Here is a 14,624-nt window from a genome sequence, read left to right as displayed (position 1 = left end):
TGTGGACATATTCATATAAAAAGAAAACAAACACACTTTTTGCTGTATGACAAATGTAAAAAGATATATAAGCAGTTAATGGCACCAATGTTGTATGCAACAAAACAAAACAAAAACAACAAAAAAAACCACTGGGGTTAAGGCAAATGCTTAGAGACATATGGTAATGACATATGGTCTAGTATATTAGTGCACAGCATTGCAGTTCAGATTGCGTTGAATTCCTGCACTCTCCAAGTAATAAACCTTGGACAGTTTGTTTTCTCTGTGATGTTGAACTTCTCATAGTTGGGGGATGAGCAGCTCCTTCTCTTCATCTCCAAGGTGTGGATATTGTTTTCAAGGAAGCGCCAGAACAGGTGGTCATTTTAAAGCAGGTCTTGCTACCAAACTGGGTCAGGCTTTTGTCGTAGGAGCTGGAGGCAAAGAAACCAAACCGAATGATTTGGTTGACATTGGCAGAAAGCGCATGCTATCTTCTGTTGTAAGTGGTGGGACACGCTTGGTTATTTTGGAGGATCCGTACGGCCGATGTCAACCAGAGATGTAAGGCGTGGCATCGGAAGGAAGTCCTATATATGGGCATGCCTTCTGCAACTGCTTTATTGAACTGCCCATAACAAGCGCTATAACCAGATGTAACAACATCCTTGGTGGTTAGAACCTCGTCCCCGCTATCTTTTTGCTTAGGGTTCCTGTTTGCTCAACGTTGTGTTTTTTTTCTCTCGAAACATCCTGAAATGTTCCAGTGTTCTCTTCCTTGAAGCATTTGTCTTTGATCATTCCTGTCATGGGTCTGTTGCAGCCAAAGTACATGACAGCGTCTTCAACAATGCTCACCTGGCTGTCCCGCTTTGCTTTTGTTAAGATGATCTAGATGGAAAGGAATAAAATCTTTAAATGAATAGTTTAACATTTTTAATTTTAAGCATTTTGCCTTACTCTCCGGCTCAAGAAAAGGTGACAGAAACCGCTCTTGTAACTGTGTGTATTTTTGATGTATAAAATTAGCTCAAAGGTTTTGAACCAGTAAGCAAGAAAAGGAGAATTCGGCTCGTATTTTCGTTTCTGCATTCCAGCAAGAAAACTTTAAAACGAAAATGCGAGTGCTTTTCTCATTTCTCCCACTTTGAATTCAATCAAAAAAAAAAAACTATCAAAACGTACACGGACCCAGGAGAATTATTTTTTGAACAAAGTGTTTTATGTTAGAAACAGTGTGTAGTGTTTTGCAAGAAGTGTGTTGGAGAATTTCAAACAAAGTGGAACGCATTTATTGTGGAGCCTCTGTTTCGAGCATGGTTACAAAAGTTAGAGGTTGTGATGCCTTGGTCATAGCATTCACATTGAGTGTTTCAGCATTCGGCAGAAACTATATATTCAAAATTTCGGACACTTTCTGTGTGTGTTTGATGTGTGTAATGTGTTGGTGTGTTCATAAAGCTCTCACTTGCTTGGCTTTCAAATCAACATGCCAGTAATGTCTCTCGGTCATCTGCCACTGGCCTTCTACAGATTTTCTAAAAGTTAATACTAAAGCTTGCAAAGCAGCCTTCTGTTTTTTTTGGCTCTCATATGCTGGAACAGCTTCCCAGTCCAAAACTACATATCTAGCTTGATTCTAAATTCTCTCTGGGATTATCTAGGCATAGAAAAATAAGACATGAATTTTAAATTAGTTTGGCAAATCCCATCAGAATCACTTCTTCACATTTATAATTATTACAGTATTTATTTTAACACTGCTGAGATCAAGTTATTTCCAGCAGAAGTACACACCATTATGGGAGCTCCGGTGGTGTAGTGGGTACAGCGCGTACCATGTGGACTCATTCCTTGTCCCAGTGGATCTGGGTTCAAAACCGGCCCATGGAGCTTTACTGCATGTCATCCCCCCTCTCTCTGTCTCCCCATTTTAACTCTGTTATGCTCCATACTATCAAATAAATAAATAAATAAGTCCACCATTGTTATTGCATCCTGGTCCCTCTTGGGTCACAATCCAGGCTTTGTTTGTGGCTTCCTCTTTGTGGTTCAGAGTTTGGATTAGCAGAATGCATTTTCTTCTATAAAATTCCCATTTAGTCTAGTGGATAACCACAACAATTGTGCACTTTATGAGAAAAAGCATGAACATAGTTTGTACATGCCACAAGGTTAATCTTCATACGTGGAGGGAAGTCAGATTTGAGTTTAATTAGTATTCTGTTCATATATTTCTCTACAGTATATTGCATGGTTCCAAAATGACGAGCGTCTGAACATTATACACAGGCGAGTGGTGGCCATATTTGATTTTTACCTGTCCACAAAAATAATATCTGACCTCCACAACTGAAAATAAAGCCTATTGCATGTACTATAACCTTTGTCAGAAATGTCATGCTTTTCTCATCAAATGCACTGAAAACAGGCAATACAGGAAAGTTCAGGAAGTCATCAAAATCCTTAATAACTATCTACTCTCATGAAAAATTGTACAACCTGTAGGCTACATAATGCATATATGAATTATGTTTCAATGTGTATTGTTTCATTCCTCTATAGTGAACTAATATTTGAGCTGATATAAGTGCCCTTCTTTCTCTCAACCCTCTCTGACTCTGCTTCCCACTCATTTGGACTCTTTGTCTCGGTATTGCTATTGCCACCCAGCCTACTGCAGTTGACCCTCTTCCACTTTCTTCTCTCCCTCCTACACACTCTCCCTCTCTTCGCTCCATAAATTTGCACAATTTCTCGCTAATTTTCTCATCTTCCGCCTCATTCTGACCCTTTCTTCTTTTTTTGTTGGTTTTTCACCTTTTTCTTTATTACTCTTTCCCTGCGTTCCATATCACATACTCTCTTTTTTTCTATTCTACATACTACACCTGACCATACAAATAATCTAGTTAGTATGCACTGCAGTAGGCATACATAATTGGGAAATACTTTTACTTATTTATTTCATCATAACATCGCGCCTTGATCTTGCCTCTTGCTTATACATCCGTTGCATATATATATATATATATATATATATATATATATATATATATATATATATGGGTCAGGATTGCCACAATCTCGACTGGATGTAGTAGGGTATCCGGGTATTTTTAAGCATACTAAATCTAACAACAAGAATTGGGACATCCTAAATCTTTTTTTCTACCATACTAAATAGCGGAAAGTATGGGTATTGGAACGCATTGTTGGTCCTTTTAATTTTTCTTTAACCAACCCGCTCACATTTGTCCAACACTGGCCCCAACCATTCTCATTCTTACTGCCCCACTATGCGCTCTATCTCTCTCTCACCACTTTGCCTTTCAGTTGCCATTGTAATTTACAAGATTAAGTCATGGTTTGTGGAAGTCAACAACTTGTAAAGTGTCCGGGGCGAGAACTCTGCTGCTCTCTGTACATAATAAATGTTGTTTCAGCGCTGTTCTGCAAGCTGGCCACATCTCCACATAAATGCCAGGGCAACTTTGTGACAGCAGCAGGGGATTAAACAGCAGTGATAAAGTGAACAGGACTTGGAACACAACGACACACACTTTCACACGGAAAAAATGTGTATTTGTGTCCTTTTTTCATGCAAAATGTCCTGTAAGTATATCCAGTTTTAAGATGGTACATACAGATTATTAGCCTTTATTAAAACACAGAAGTGATTTGTTGCGATATATTTTAGGGGAGGTTGCTTTTAATACTTGCTACATGAAACAACTCAATTAAAGGAATACTTCACCCATACGGAACTGGCGTTCTATCATTATAAAATCACTATTATAATATAATGAATGAGGTTTTTTCTTCCCTCAGTGTTTCCTCCTGATGTTGACATAAAGTGATTTTGACAACACGCATTCTATGCAATCGCTCACTCCACCCACCTGATTAATCCATCAGGTTATTATCACGACATCATATTCCCATATAGATTTCATTAGATACATACTGTACGTTTTATGGACGTGTAAAGCTCCCAATATTATCACACATGTCTTTTTCACATGTAAACATTCCCCCCATGCCTCTTGCAGGTGGTCGTCAGGGGAAGATGCCGGTGACTGCGCTGGAGGCTTTTGACCTGGAGACAAAGAGCTGGTCGCGTTACCCGTGTATCCCCAGCCGCAGGGCCTTCTCCTGCTGCGCCACCAACCAACGCAGCCTCTTCAGCCTGGGCGGCCTCCAGCAGCCGGGGCCACACAACTTCTACTCCAGACCGCACTTTGTCAGCACCATGGAGGAATATGACCTGGATCAAGGTAAGTTGAAACCTTTACAATATCAATACAAGTGTTAGTAATAATTTAAGGTGGAGTCAGCAATTCTGGAGAACGCTTGTTGTCAAAATCACTATATAAAATCAGTGAATATATCGTGTACACAGTTAAGGCCAACACATATGAATTAAAACTGTATATTTAGTTAGATTAAAATCATGTTGTGAATTTAGCAAATGATAACATGCTCCTCTTTTCAATTACATTTCACCATGGAAGTTTAAACTGTTCTGGAGTTGTTTGAAATGTGTGGATCTCACGGGAGGGAAACAATGCTCTGGAATAGACTACAATGCATTATTTCACTTCTCACATCACATTTTATACAGGCCTACATATATGCCTACAGTTAGACTAATATGTGATATTTCATACAGTACAAATATGGGCGAAACTGCTTTACAAAGACTATAATGACCATGCCAATCATGATATTGTAATTAGCGCACGGCACGCGCCTGTGTGTGTGTGTGTGTGTGTGTGTGTGTGTGTGTGTGTGTGCACCCATTTTAATGTGTGGGCCTGCAGCAAAATACTGTCTGTGAATACTTACCAAATCTTTTGTTATTCATAGGGATAGATGGATAGATAGAGGGATGACTGGCAGGCTTTTGCTCAAATCCCTTGTGCAATAAGTTGTGATTAGATTCAGCTTGATATGAAGAGAAAAAGCTAGTAACTAGTTACATTCAAAGGGTTTCAGATCCTGAGCAGACAGTAATTCATTTAACGAGGAACCAGTTTCCCTGGCTTCCTTACCAGGGTTATAGCCACGGCTTTCTTTTGAGCATTTTTATCCACTGACTTTACTGTCCTACTTCATGAATCAAGAAGCATGGTGTGGAGTGCAGTGGAGTGAAGCCATGCCCAGGGAAGCCAACACTCTCTGGGGGGAATATTCCAAAGAGAGGCACCGTTGTGCACATAGATATGAGGTAGGGTCGGAAAGATCACATTAGCATAGATTAGAGTGGGACGTGTTTGGAGGCTATGAAAATCATCTCTTTCCACTGCTTTCATCCCCTGGCTTAAACAATAGGGCTCTCCGGTTGACAGATTGAGAATCCTAGGGTGAGGTTTTCCTCTTTCTTGCTGTTATTCAAGTCATAATTAGGAGTAAGTTTTTTTTTCTTGTCTCAAGGCGCAATCATGAAATAGTATGTCCCTATATATGCATACTGCATGCAAAATAATATACTTTGAGAAACACAGCTGCACAATGTAGTAAGAAAAAAATAAAAATAAAATATGTTGAGCACAAGAAACTTTGCTAAATAGCATGATTTATTAATACCATAAAAATCCTACTGGCAATTAACCTGATGCTGATTCTTATTGTCCAGCTTGTAAATATAAGACCCATTGAACTGAGGAAATGGGGCAAAAATTGCAACTGTAGAAAAACTCTCTCTTTGGTCATTTGACATTTGGACTAGTGAATGATAGTGGGAAGATCATTGACAGTCACAGAAACACATACACACAAAAGTTCTAAATGACTTTGAGAGTGTGGTGCAGCCTTGTGCAGAAGACTGATATGATTGTCAACAGACAAGGGCCGCGTTTCCCAGAATCCCAAAGAGCCTCTTTGGGCTAAGTACTACTTTGGAGCGCTCTTAAGAACGCTGTGAAAGAAGAATGCGTTTCCCAGATTCCTTCTTAGCGAAAGTAGTACTTTCACTAAGATGGAACTGTACGACGGCGCTGACCCACTCTTTCAACCTTTCTTAGCGACCAAATCGTCAGTGATCATGCTGCGTCAGGGAAATTTATTTCCTCCACTTTTCGAAATAATAAAACAATGTTCAATGCGGACCTGGCGCAATAAACATAAACTAATAGTAGAGAAAAAAATGTTTTAATGAATTACACGTTTACGTTTTCCACACACATGTGAGTTTATAGTACTACACATAAAAAAACATCCACAACCCTGTGGCATTTGACAGATATCAAGGAAACAGATTTAATTGAACTCAGCTGAACCTCATCCAGAGCGGCTCCACCTGCTATAAAGGCGTTGCCAAAGTCCGCGCGTGTGAGAAACCATGGCTGCATTACAACAGCCTCGCCGTGCGCGAAGCCAGACGGTTTACATAAATGCATACGTGCGTCGGCACTTCTCCCCACTGGACGTGCTATCAGACCGGGCCGTTCAGGCAAAGTACCGACTGCCCCGGCCGTGCGGAGATCCAACGGCTGATCACTCTGGTGTCTCCACACACACATGCAATTTTTCCTTCAGCCCCCCGGAGATGCAGCTTCTGGCTGCGCTGCGTTTTTAAGAACATATCAACCTCTTCTGAGGTCCAACAACCCCCAGCCCCTACCCCTTTACCACCAGTCACCAAGCACTGATCACTAAACCATAAACCCACAACCACCACATCACCCATATACTCTCAGGCCTGAAGGCTGAAATAAATAAACAGAACCAGCAGATGTAGGCTACATGTAACGTCCTGCACACTATGAGTATTGCTGCAGTGTCCGAGTGCTTTACCTCAAAGTCTGGCACTGGAATGCTGTTGAAAGGGCACACTATACGCACACGTCATTAACCTACGCTTAGATAAATTACAAATTGCCTGGGACTTTTTGTTGCTATAGGTTTGACACTCTCATTTCAATGCAAAATGATACACACAATACATGGTTGAAAAGGAAACCAAAGTAGTTTATTGAAACCATATGGGGGAGGGGTTACTCTGCGCTGTCTTTACTGGGCGTCTGCATCACCTGCAACGAAGGGAGATTGATTAGTGAAATCTTCGCACTCTTCCTTTTTGTTTGGTTCTGGAACTCCTGCCACTTCTTCCTCACAGCACGCCAGTCACGCAGGCCACATGGGATGGAGGGGGACATATTTTCGGCTATGGCCTGCCTAACACGGTTCTTCACCGTGATGTTCTTTTTGCCCCTTGTTCCCCCGAATAAAACTGCCCGGTGCTGCCAGACCTCGTCCACTAACGCCCATCTCCTCCGCGGTAAACGACGGTGCCCGCTTGTTTCTTTTTCTGCCGCTTTATTCCACTCTCACATGTGTGTGCCTATCCACGGGGTATATATGCGCTAATGGGCTTGATTACTACTTGGATACACTTGTTGCCCCCCCCCCCCCCCCCTCTGCACCCACACACCCCCACACACACACGATACATGCGTAGCCTAATTCCACCTGTGTGGGGGAGACCACGGGGCGCTGTGTGTGACTTATGCGCTGATAAAGAGGTGGGTGATCGATTCGCCTGGCATCGATTTATTCAGTTTCAGCACGACCGCGGTGGACAGCTCCCACCAAAGAGGCTCTTTCGCTTCAACTTACGCGTTCTCCAAAGAAGGCACCAAAGAAGCCATCTGGGAAACACCCGTATCTTAACGCTCGTTCTTTGGCGAACCCTTCTTTCGACCCTTCTTTGGCCCCAAAGAACGATTGATTCTGGGAAACGCGGCCAAGGTCTGGATGATTTAGCTACTCATTCTCTGATGAATGGATTGAACGACAGAAATATATTGTTTGGTATCCAAGCTGTGTGTGTGTGTGTGTGTGGGTGCGTGAACGGATCAAGAAAGGATGTTTCAGCGTGTTTCTCAAACACACACACACACACACACACACACACACACAAAACCACATCCTATATGTGGAAATAATCTGACATATCAGGCAACTCTAACATCTTTCCTTCCACATTAACAAAGACTCCTTTCACACACTCCTCTGCCTGTTGACATTGATTGACCTTTTTGCTTCGGTGAATCATCTCAGTCAGGTTTAATGGCTTTGGCTTTTAATAATAAACACCCTTTTTTTCTCAACAATCAGGTTTCATTCTCAAGTCACCTTTAGAGAAAGCCCAGACTTGAAAGCTAAGGAATGCTTTAGGTGTGAATGCAAAATTTTTGCACGGCATGTGTGTATCTGCGACAACAGCAACGCACACAATTACACATATATTAATGTGCATCACAGAAATGAAATAAAGCAAAAGGTGTAGGACTAAAACACAATATTTTTAAGCATATAATATACAGACAAAACGTTTATAGATAAATGCCAATGATTTAAATATATGAATAAAAAATATGCAAAGGTTTTAGTTTTTCATTTTTTAGGGTTCTTGGGCAGATTTTGCCTGGGCTTGTAGATAACCTATTGTTGGTATTACAAACTGGAGGCATGATCTTTGAAAGCAGTAGGTATTTACAAGGTTTGGAGAAAAATATCCGACTGGTTGCATGAGAGAGAGTTTTTTAGAGTAAAGTTGCAGGTCGCCAATCAAAAACAATGAGACACAAGAGGCCAAAATGCTCCTTACAGCTTACGGGAACTGCACTGTCGGGTAATAATTAAATATAAACAAGATCATCATCACTCCTTTTGCTTTACTCAAAGTCATTGTCACCCATTGATATACTCAAAACATATATAGATTGCAGCTGCTTTAAATGCATACCATTATTAATAGTATGTATTCTCAATAAAAGCCATCGTTTGAATCCTGCAAATCTGACCAGTGTTGTCATGGAAAAATCTGATTATATTTCTTGATTCATTTAGAACTGAGTGTGTATAGTCTGAAACAAGGGGGACTCAGCTACTGCTCAGGAAAATTCAGACTGTTTGCTTTCCCTGGAACAAGCTCCCCAATGACATCAGGGCAGCAGAGAAGCATCAACTAAATGAAATGTAATGGCAAGATTGTTGGAATAACTAGCATTTTGCCATAAGAGTTTGCAAGTAACAAGGTTGGAACATCGGTAAAAAAGAAAATTGCTGGATTATTAGACTTGGCTGTAAAGATAATTAATTAATACATCAATACTCTTATTAAAACAAAGATTTTAGAACCAGGGCAATATATTTATTATGGAGTCTTGTTGCTATAGGGATGGGGCCGATCCAATCCAATATCTGGGATGCTGCCTGCAAAGTGTTGGTTCCAGAACTGATTGGTTTTCCTGACCAGGAGAAGCTCAACGACATGACAGCCTACATTGAGCGGAGGTGGGGCCTTCAGCAATGTGCCATTGATGAAACGATTGGTTAAGGATAATGAAAAGATTTCTACAAAAAGGCAGACATTAATTGCTTTGGCCCCTTGCACAAAATCTGCTTTTCACCCATTTACCGGCCCATCTTTCACACCTTCACTTTCTGCCTTTGCTATATGAAGAGCACACTCCTCCAGGCATTTGTCCTAAACATTGCCATCAGAAATATACATCTAAAAGGTCTAACTAGGATTTTAGTATAACCTGTGTTTAAACAACATTGCAAAGAAAAGCAGGTATAACATATTCACTCATGTATCAGTCACCTCAAGATGCAACATGCCGACAGCTAAATTACTCCAATCAAACATAGCAACACAAGAGCCAGGCCTACCAGCTACAATATGCACATGCACTGCTAATTGATGGGGTATTTTGTGATGTGCTTTAATTAATATTCTAGATGCACATGCCCCCTCTCAGCTGTGACAAGTGTTTGTGACATTAGTGACATGAATCCAGTGTTATTATTACAAATGCAAAGAATTGGACAATTATCAGAGGCATAGAAAAGCCCCCTGAATCTATTTGCTAGATTCAGGGTTGTTCCAGGCAAGAAGAGGCGAACGTGGTTAGCAAGAGGTTTCAAGAGACTCTTGACATACATCCCTGGCCTGAATCAAGCACACACTGAGGAACACACGACGGACAATGGGCCGCTTAATCTCTCCAGGCAGGACTTAATCTCTTGAAAAGGACCTTGTCAGGGTGAAGCGATTTGTCCTGGTGGCGTGTGTCCTCTACGAGAAGCTTCACATCACACCATCAATCTTCCTTCTATGGAGGACTTCAAGGGGCATGGGAATTGGAATAGAGCATTACTTTATTTAATACCAATGTTACATTGAAATCGTGAATTAATGAATTAGTTAACAAATCCATTTACTTTAGGCTTATTTACGTAGTCTTTTAAACATTGGCTTGTAGTCTTTAATATTGGTTGTTGCCTGCAACATCAACACGCTTGAATCTAATCGTATGGTGCTCACAGCATGTGATGCAAAGACAACAGTTAGCGTCCTATTATCATTGCCTGTTTACTAGAAGCCTGATAGAGCGTATTCCTCCCTGCCATAGAGCTACATTGTTGTCCAAACATACAAACTAATCATGAAGAAATCATTATTAAATGGACAGTATATAATTTGTTGATGGAGGTTATCATTAAATAGAAAATTAACATATCTTTTAATCATTATTTGTGTGTGTGTGTGTGTGTGTGTGTGTGTGTGTGTGTGTGTGTGTGTGTGTGTGTGTGTGTGTGTGTGTGTGTGTGTGTGTGTGTGTGTGTGTGTGTGTGTGTGTGTGTGTGTGTGTGTGTGTGTGTGTGTGTGTGTGTGTGTGTGTGTGTGTGTGTGTGTGTGTGTGTGTGTGTGTGTGTGTGTGTGTGTGTGTGTGTGTGTGTGTGTGTCGGTGTGTCGGTGTGTGTGTGTGTGTGCCAGTATGTAGCTATGTTTTCATTCCTGAATTGACTATATTATACCAAGTTGAATTATAATAGCCTAGGCCTTTTTCTACAGCGGCGCTGAACATTCAGCAAATAAAAAAAAAAATCTCACCCTACCGGATCTAGCAATTAGGATACAAGGATCTCGTACTTAAGAGAAAGGATCTCGTAATCAGGAAATAAAAGGCGGTAATGTCGGATAGTGTCATCGTTGCCTGCAGCCAGCCAGCCACGATATTGATGAATGAGAGGGGTGATCCTGATGTTGTAATAATGAGAAAAGATCTCAGCCTGAGTAATAACCTAGTAAGCCAACTCTCAATGCGCGATTGATATAATATAGCCAACTCAATGCAATGTATGTAGTACCGAAATAAATTTCATGAAGAGATCAATCTTCGTATAAAATTGACCAAGATATTTAGTCCATTGAACAAATTGAACATCCAACAAAGCTGAAAAAAGAGCTGCAGCTTAGCAACTGTTGCTAGGCTGCAGCATTTTTTGTTTTTCTGTCGCTGTTTCAAGGGGCGGAGCTTCTGGAACAGTATTCCATTGATCTATGAGCTGGCTGGTTTGAGGGGCGGAGCTTCAGGTACATTATTCCTCTGATCTCTGAAGATCCTTTGATCTCAGATTGTGATGATGTCACCTGAACTTTAGGAATCAATTCTAGGGAATTCCTTTGGTCAAAACATTCTTGGTCTTCTTTGCAGCCAGTCGCATACTAACCAAACAGTTCGTGAAAACTAAAAAAACAAGGAGTTTAGAAAAGAAAACCAAAACGCATCAAACAAAATGGATCAAAATACAGAAGCTGTCGCGATTTATAGAGACGTACCAGTTCTGACAGAGGAGCTTCCGCAGTTTACAGTGGAAGGGGTTCGTCCACTGATAGAAAACTTTTTTGATCATATGACAGAGGAACAATGGACACTTTTAAGATCAGGGACCCCTGAGGAGGCCACTAAGATATTGTTGGCCGACCTGCTGGTAGATGTTATAGCAGCAGTTGAAAAGGCACTTGTGATGGCTCTCAGGGGCCTCAATGGTATTGTATCTGAGGAGTTTGTAGTGTCTCATCTGGGAGACAAACTCCCTCAGTGCTTCGCTGAGATACTGGAAGTAACGGACCAGGTTGTGAGCGACAGCTCAAAGCGGCTCACAGACCTGTTGGGTAAGGAGATTGCAGATAATGTTAACTCTGCTATCTCCAGCAGTATTGTCAGGGCGGAGCCTATTATTAATCAGCGTGTCACTCCCCCACGCAAACTTAACGCCATGGTCAATAATGCCTGTAAAATGGTTCAGGCATTCGGAGGGAAGCTGAAGGTGCTGTGCTCTCCGCGACCACTTAGACAGAGGAGCAGTGAAGAGAAGCAGGAATTGATAGTCACTGATGACCGCTCTGAGTCAACAGTTGGAAGTGTAAGAACCCAGACCCCGGATAAAGTGTCCTCACACGATAGCTTGGTGGCAGCAACAACAAAGGCTGTCCAGGAGTTGATAAGAAAGGAGGTCAATGATATGATGGAACCTCTTTTGGATGATGTGTCGGACGCTGACTATGAGCTGCTGCAAAAAGAAACCTCCCTGGAGATTGATTTTGCAGCAGATGACATTGCTCAGATCATAATTCAAAAGAGTTCAGAGGAGGCAGAAGCGAAAGGTGCAAGTCCAGAATCAGAATCCACACCGAAGAAAGTCAAATCAACCATGAAGTGTGTCGGATGCAAGATGAAGGACTTCCTTGCAAAGCGCTTTGCCAAAGCAACCATCTATCGCATAGTGATGAAGCTTAAAACTAGATTCAACCTTGACCCAAACGTTGAAAGTACAGACTCAATGGAAACACTAATGGCTAGTGTTAACTCTCTGCTGACAGAGGAGGGTGAAAAGGAGGTGTGTGTCTTCCGTAAATTTAAAAATGTTTCCAGCGATAAAATGCTGGTATTTACTCAAGACCTGACAGATGTCCTCTACAGTCACGTTTCGGATGGGATGGCGCCAGAGATCCCAGAGACAATTAGGAGAAGGGAAACCTGCAGGAATGTGTCTGTCCCTCCATCACATGATGACATGTATTCGGACATTAAGACCAAAGTTTGGGGTTTTGTGGCACTGATGGGCTGGTGGGTGAATACCCAGGTCCTCGGCCACAGTAGAAGGGTGACAATGGCCTTAATTGATGCCGGGTCACATACACAGTTGCAGGAGGTCACCGCCGTGGAGGTGAGTGACCCTTTACCAATTGAAGTTGTAATAGATGTAAAGATGCAGGAATCAAAAAGGAAGATGACGGTCAGGGTACTCGTGGAGAAGTTGGTTTCACGTACATTTTGCGAAGCTAACATTAGCCGGACGATTGTTAACATAGAGGACATCATCCAGCGTATCTATGAAAACACATGGGCTGAAGTTGAGGGAACAGATTTTAGCATCACCCCTGCAACATTTAAGAATCTAGACAAGGTTGTTTTTAAGGACCTGTGCAAAAAGTGGGGCTGTGCAGATATGGTGCTGGTGTCAATGTATTTAGGGGAACCAGAACTTGAAAAATGCATTGCCTCACTTTTCAAGTATTACTTGATTGTACCACCAACAAAGCATTGCCCCATTTGCAGGTTCCTTTCCACTACTCTCAGAGTCATATCCAAGCCCTTTACTAGAAATAGGTATTAGGTGAAGAGTAGCATTCATCTTGAAGGAAAATGTTTTATGTTTTTCTTTCAAAATGAATACAATACAGAGGTGGAGTCCTGCCTCAAGTCCAAGTCATCTATCTTCTCCACTACTGTTACCATAATGTTAGGCAGGACTTGGGTCCTTAGGGCCAGCTCAGTGGGACATCATAGGGTTTACTCCGGGTGCTCCGGTTTCCCGAAAAACCAAATTAATTACACAATAGCTATTGGTTTCATTAATAAGAACTTGGTTTCATTAATAAGAACTTGTAATATTAATCATCTAATGTCATCTTCATCTGCTTACCTGGGGTCGAGTCGGTGGGCAACTGCTCCTGGCTGCAAAATCAAAATTATTGTGCAATCTTAATATTCTACTCCTTTGTGGGCAAAATCATCTTCAAGCCCTTTAGTACAGCGTTCAAATGTACAAGCAAGTATTAGGTGAAATGTAGCATTCGTTTTGGGGAAATGTTTTGATAATCTCTTGTGTTTTTTTTCAGAATGATTACAATGCAGAGCTCAAGTCCTGCCTCTAGTCCTGGTTCTGCCATAATAGGGTTTTACTCCGGGTGCTCCGGTTTCCCGAAAACCACACAGCAATTAGCACTAGCTATTGGTTTTATTGAAAATAATTTGTAACGTCTAATATTTCATTTCATCGTCAGGCAGGACTTGGGTTTTTGGGTTCGGGTAGGGTGAGTGGGGTGACATATAGCAAAAGGAACCAAACTATAATGTTTCATATAAAAAAAGATAAGAGCAACAGTTCAATAAAAATATTCAAATCAACATTTCTGCCTATATCTCTTTTCATTTACTGTCAACATATATCTCTGCTTATTCAGTTTCACTTAAATTTGACTTCTGTTTAAAATACAAAGAAAATAGTGTGTTCTTTTGCAGCTAGTTATTTCTTGTGAAATCCACTTGCATCATCAAAACAATAATAGTTTGTTTTAATCATAAACCATAATTCTTATTACTTCATACTTAGTAGATACAGTAGCGTTATTTGATTACCAATTAACTCTCAAAAGCTTCTTGCAGACCCTATCCCTGACCCAAATAATGTGGCTTCATTGTTTATAAGTTATGCCAATAATAACATCCATACACAAATGCATTTAAACTTTAAATTAAGGAGTGTCATACAACAGA

The 14,624-nt window shown here is 41.1% G+C and overlaps 1 protein-coding gene across 1 annotated transcript in view; it reads left to right on the top strand.

Moving 5' to 3' along the window:
- The window catches only part of klhdc8b (kelch domain containing 8B), a gene marked incomplete at both ends in the record, with an annotated part of 103,072 nt that overhangs the window by 69,490 nt on the left and 18,958 nt on the right, over positions 1 to 14,624 (top strand). Inside the window, one exon of the mRNA XM_080031858.1 lies at positions 4,035 to 4,259. Coding sequence (XP_079887984.1) covers positions 4,035 to 4,259 — 225 coding nt within the window. The remainder of the gene's footprint in view (positions 1 to 4,034; positions 4,260 to 14,624) is intronic.

This window comes from Ammodytes marinus (assembly GCF_949987685.1).
Source record: "Ammodytes marinus genome assembly, chromosome: 7".
Taxonomy (NCBI): Eukaryota; Metazoa; Chordata; class Actinopteri; order Uranoscopiformes; family Ammodytidae; genus Ammodytes; species Ammodytes marinus.
The sequence above is the reverse complement of the archived record's forward strand: the minus strand, read 5'-3'. Positions and strand labels throughout refer to the sequence as shown.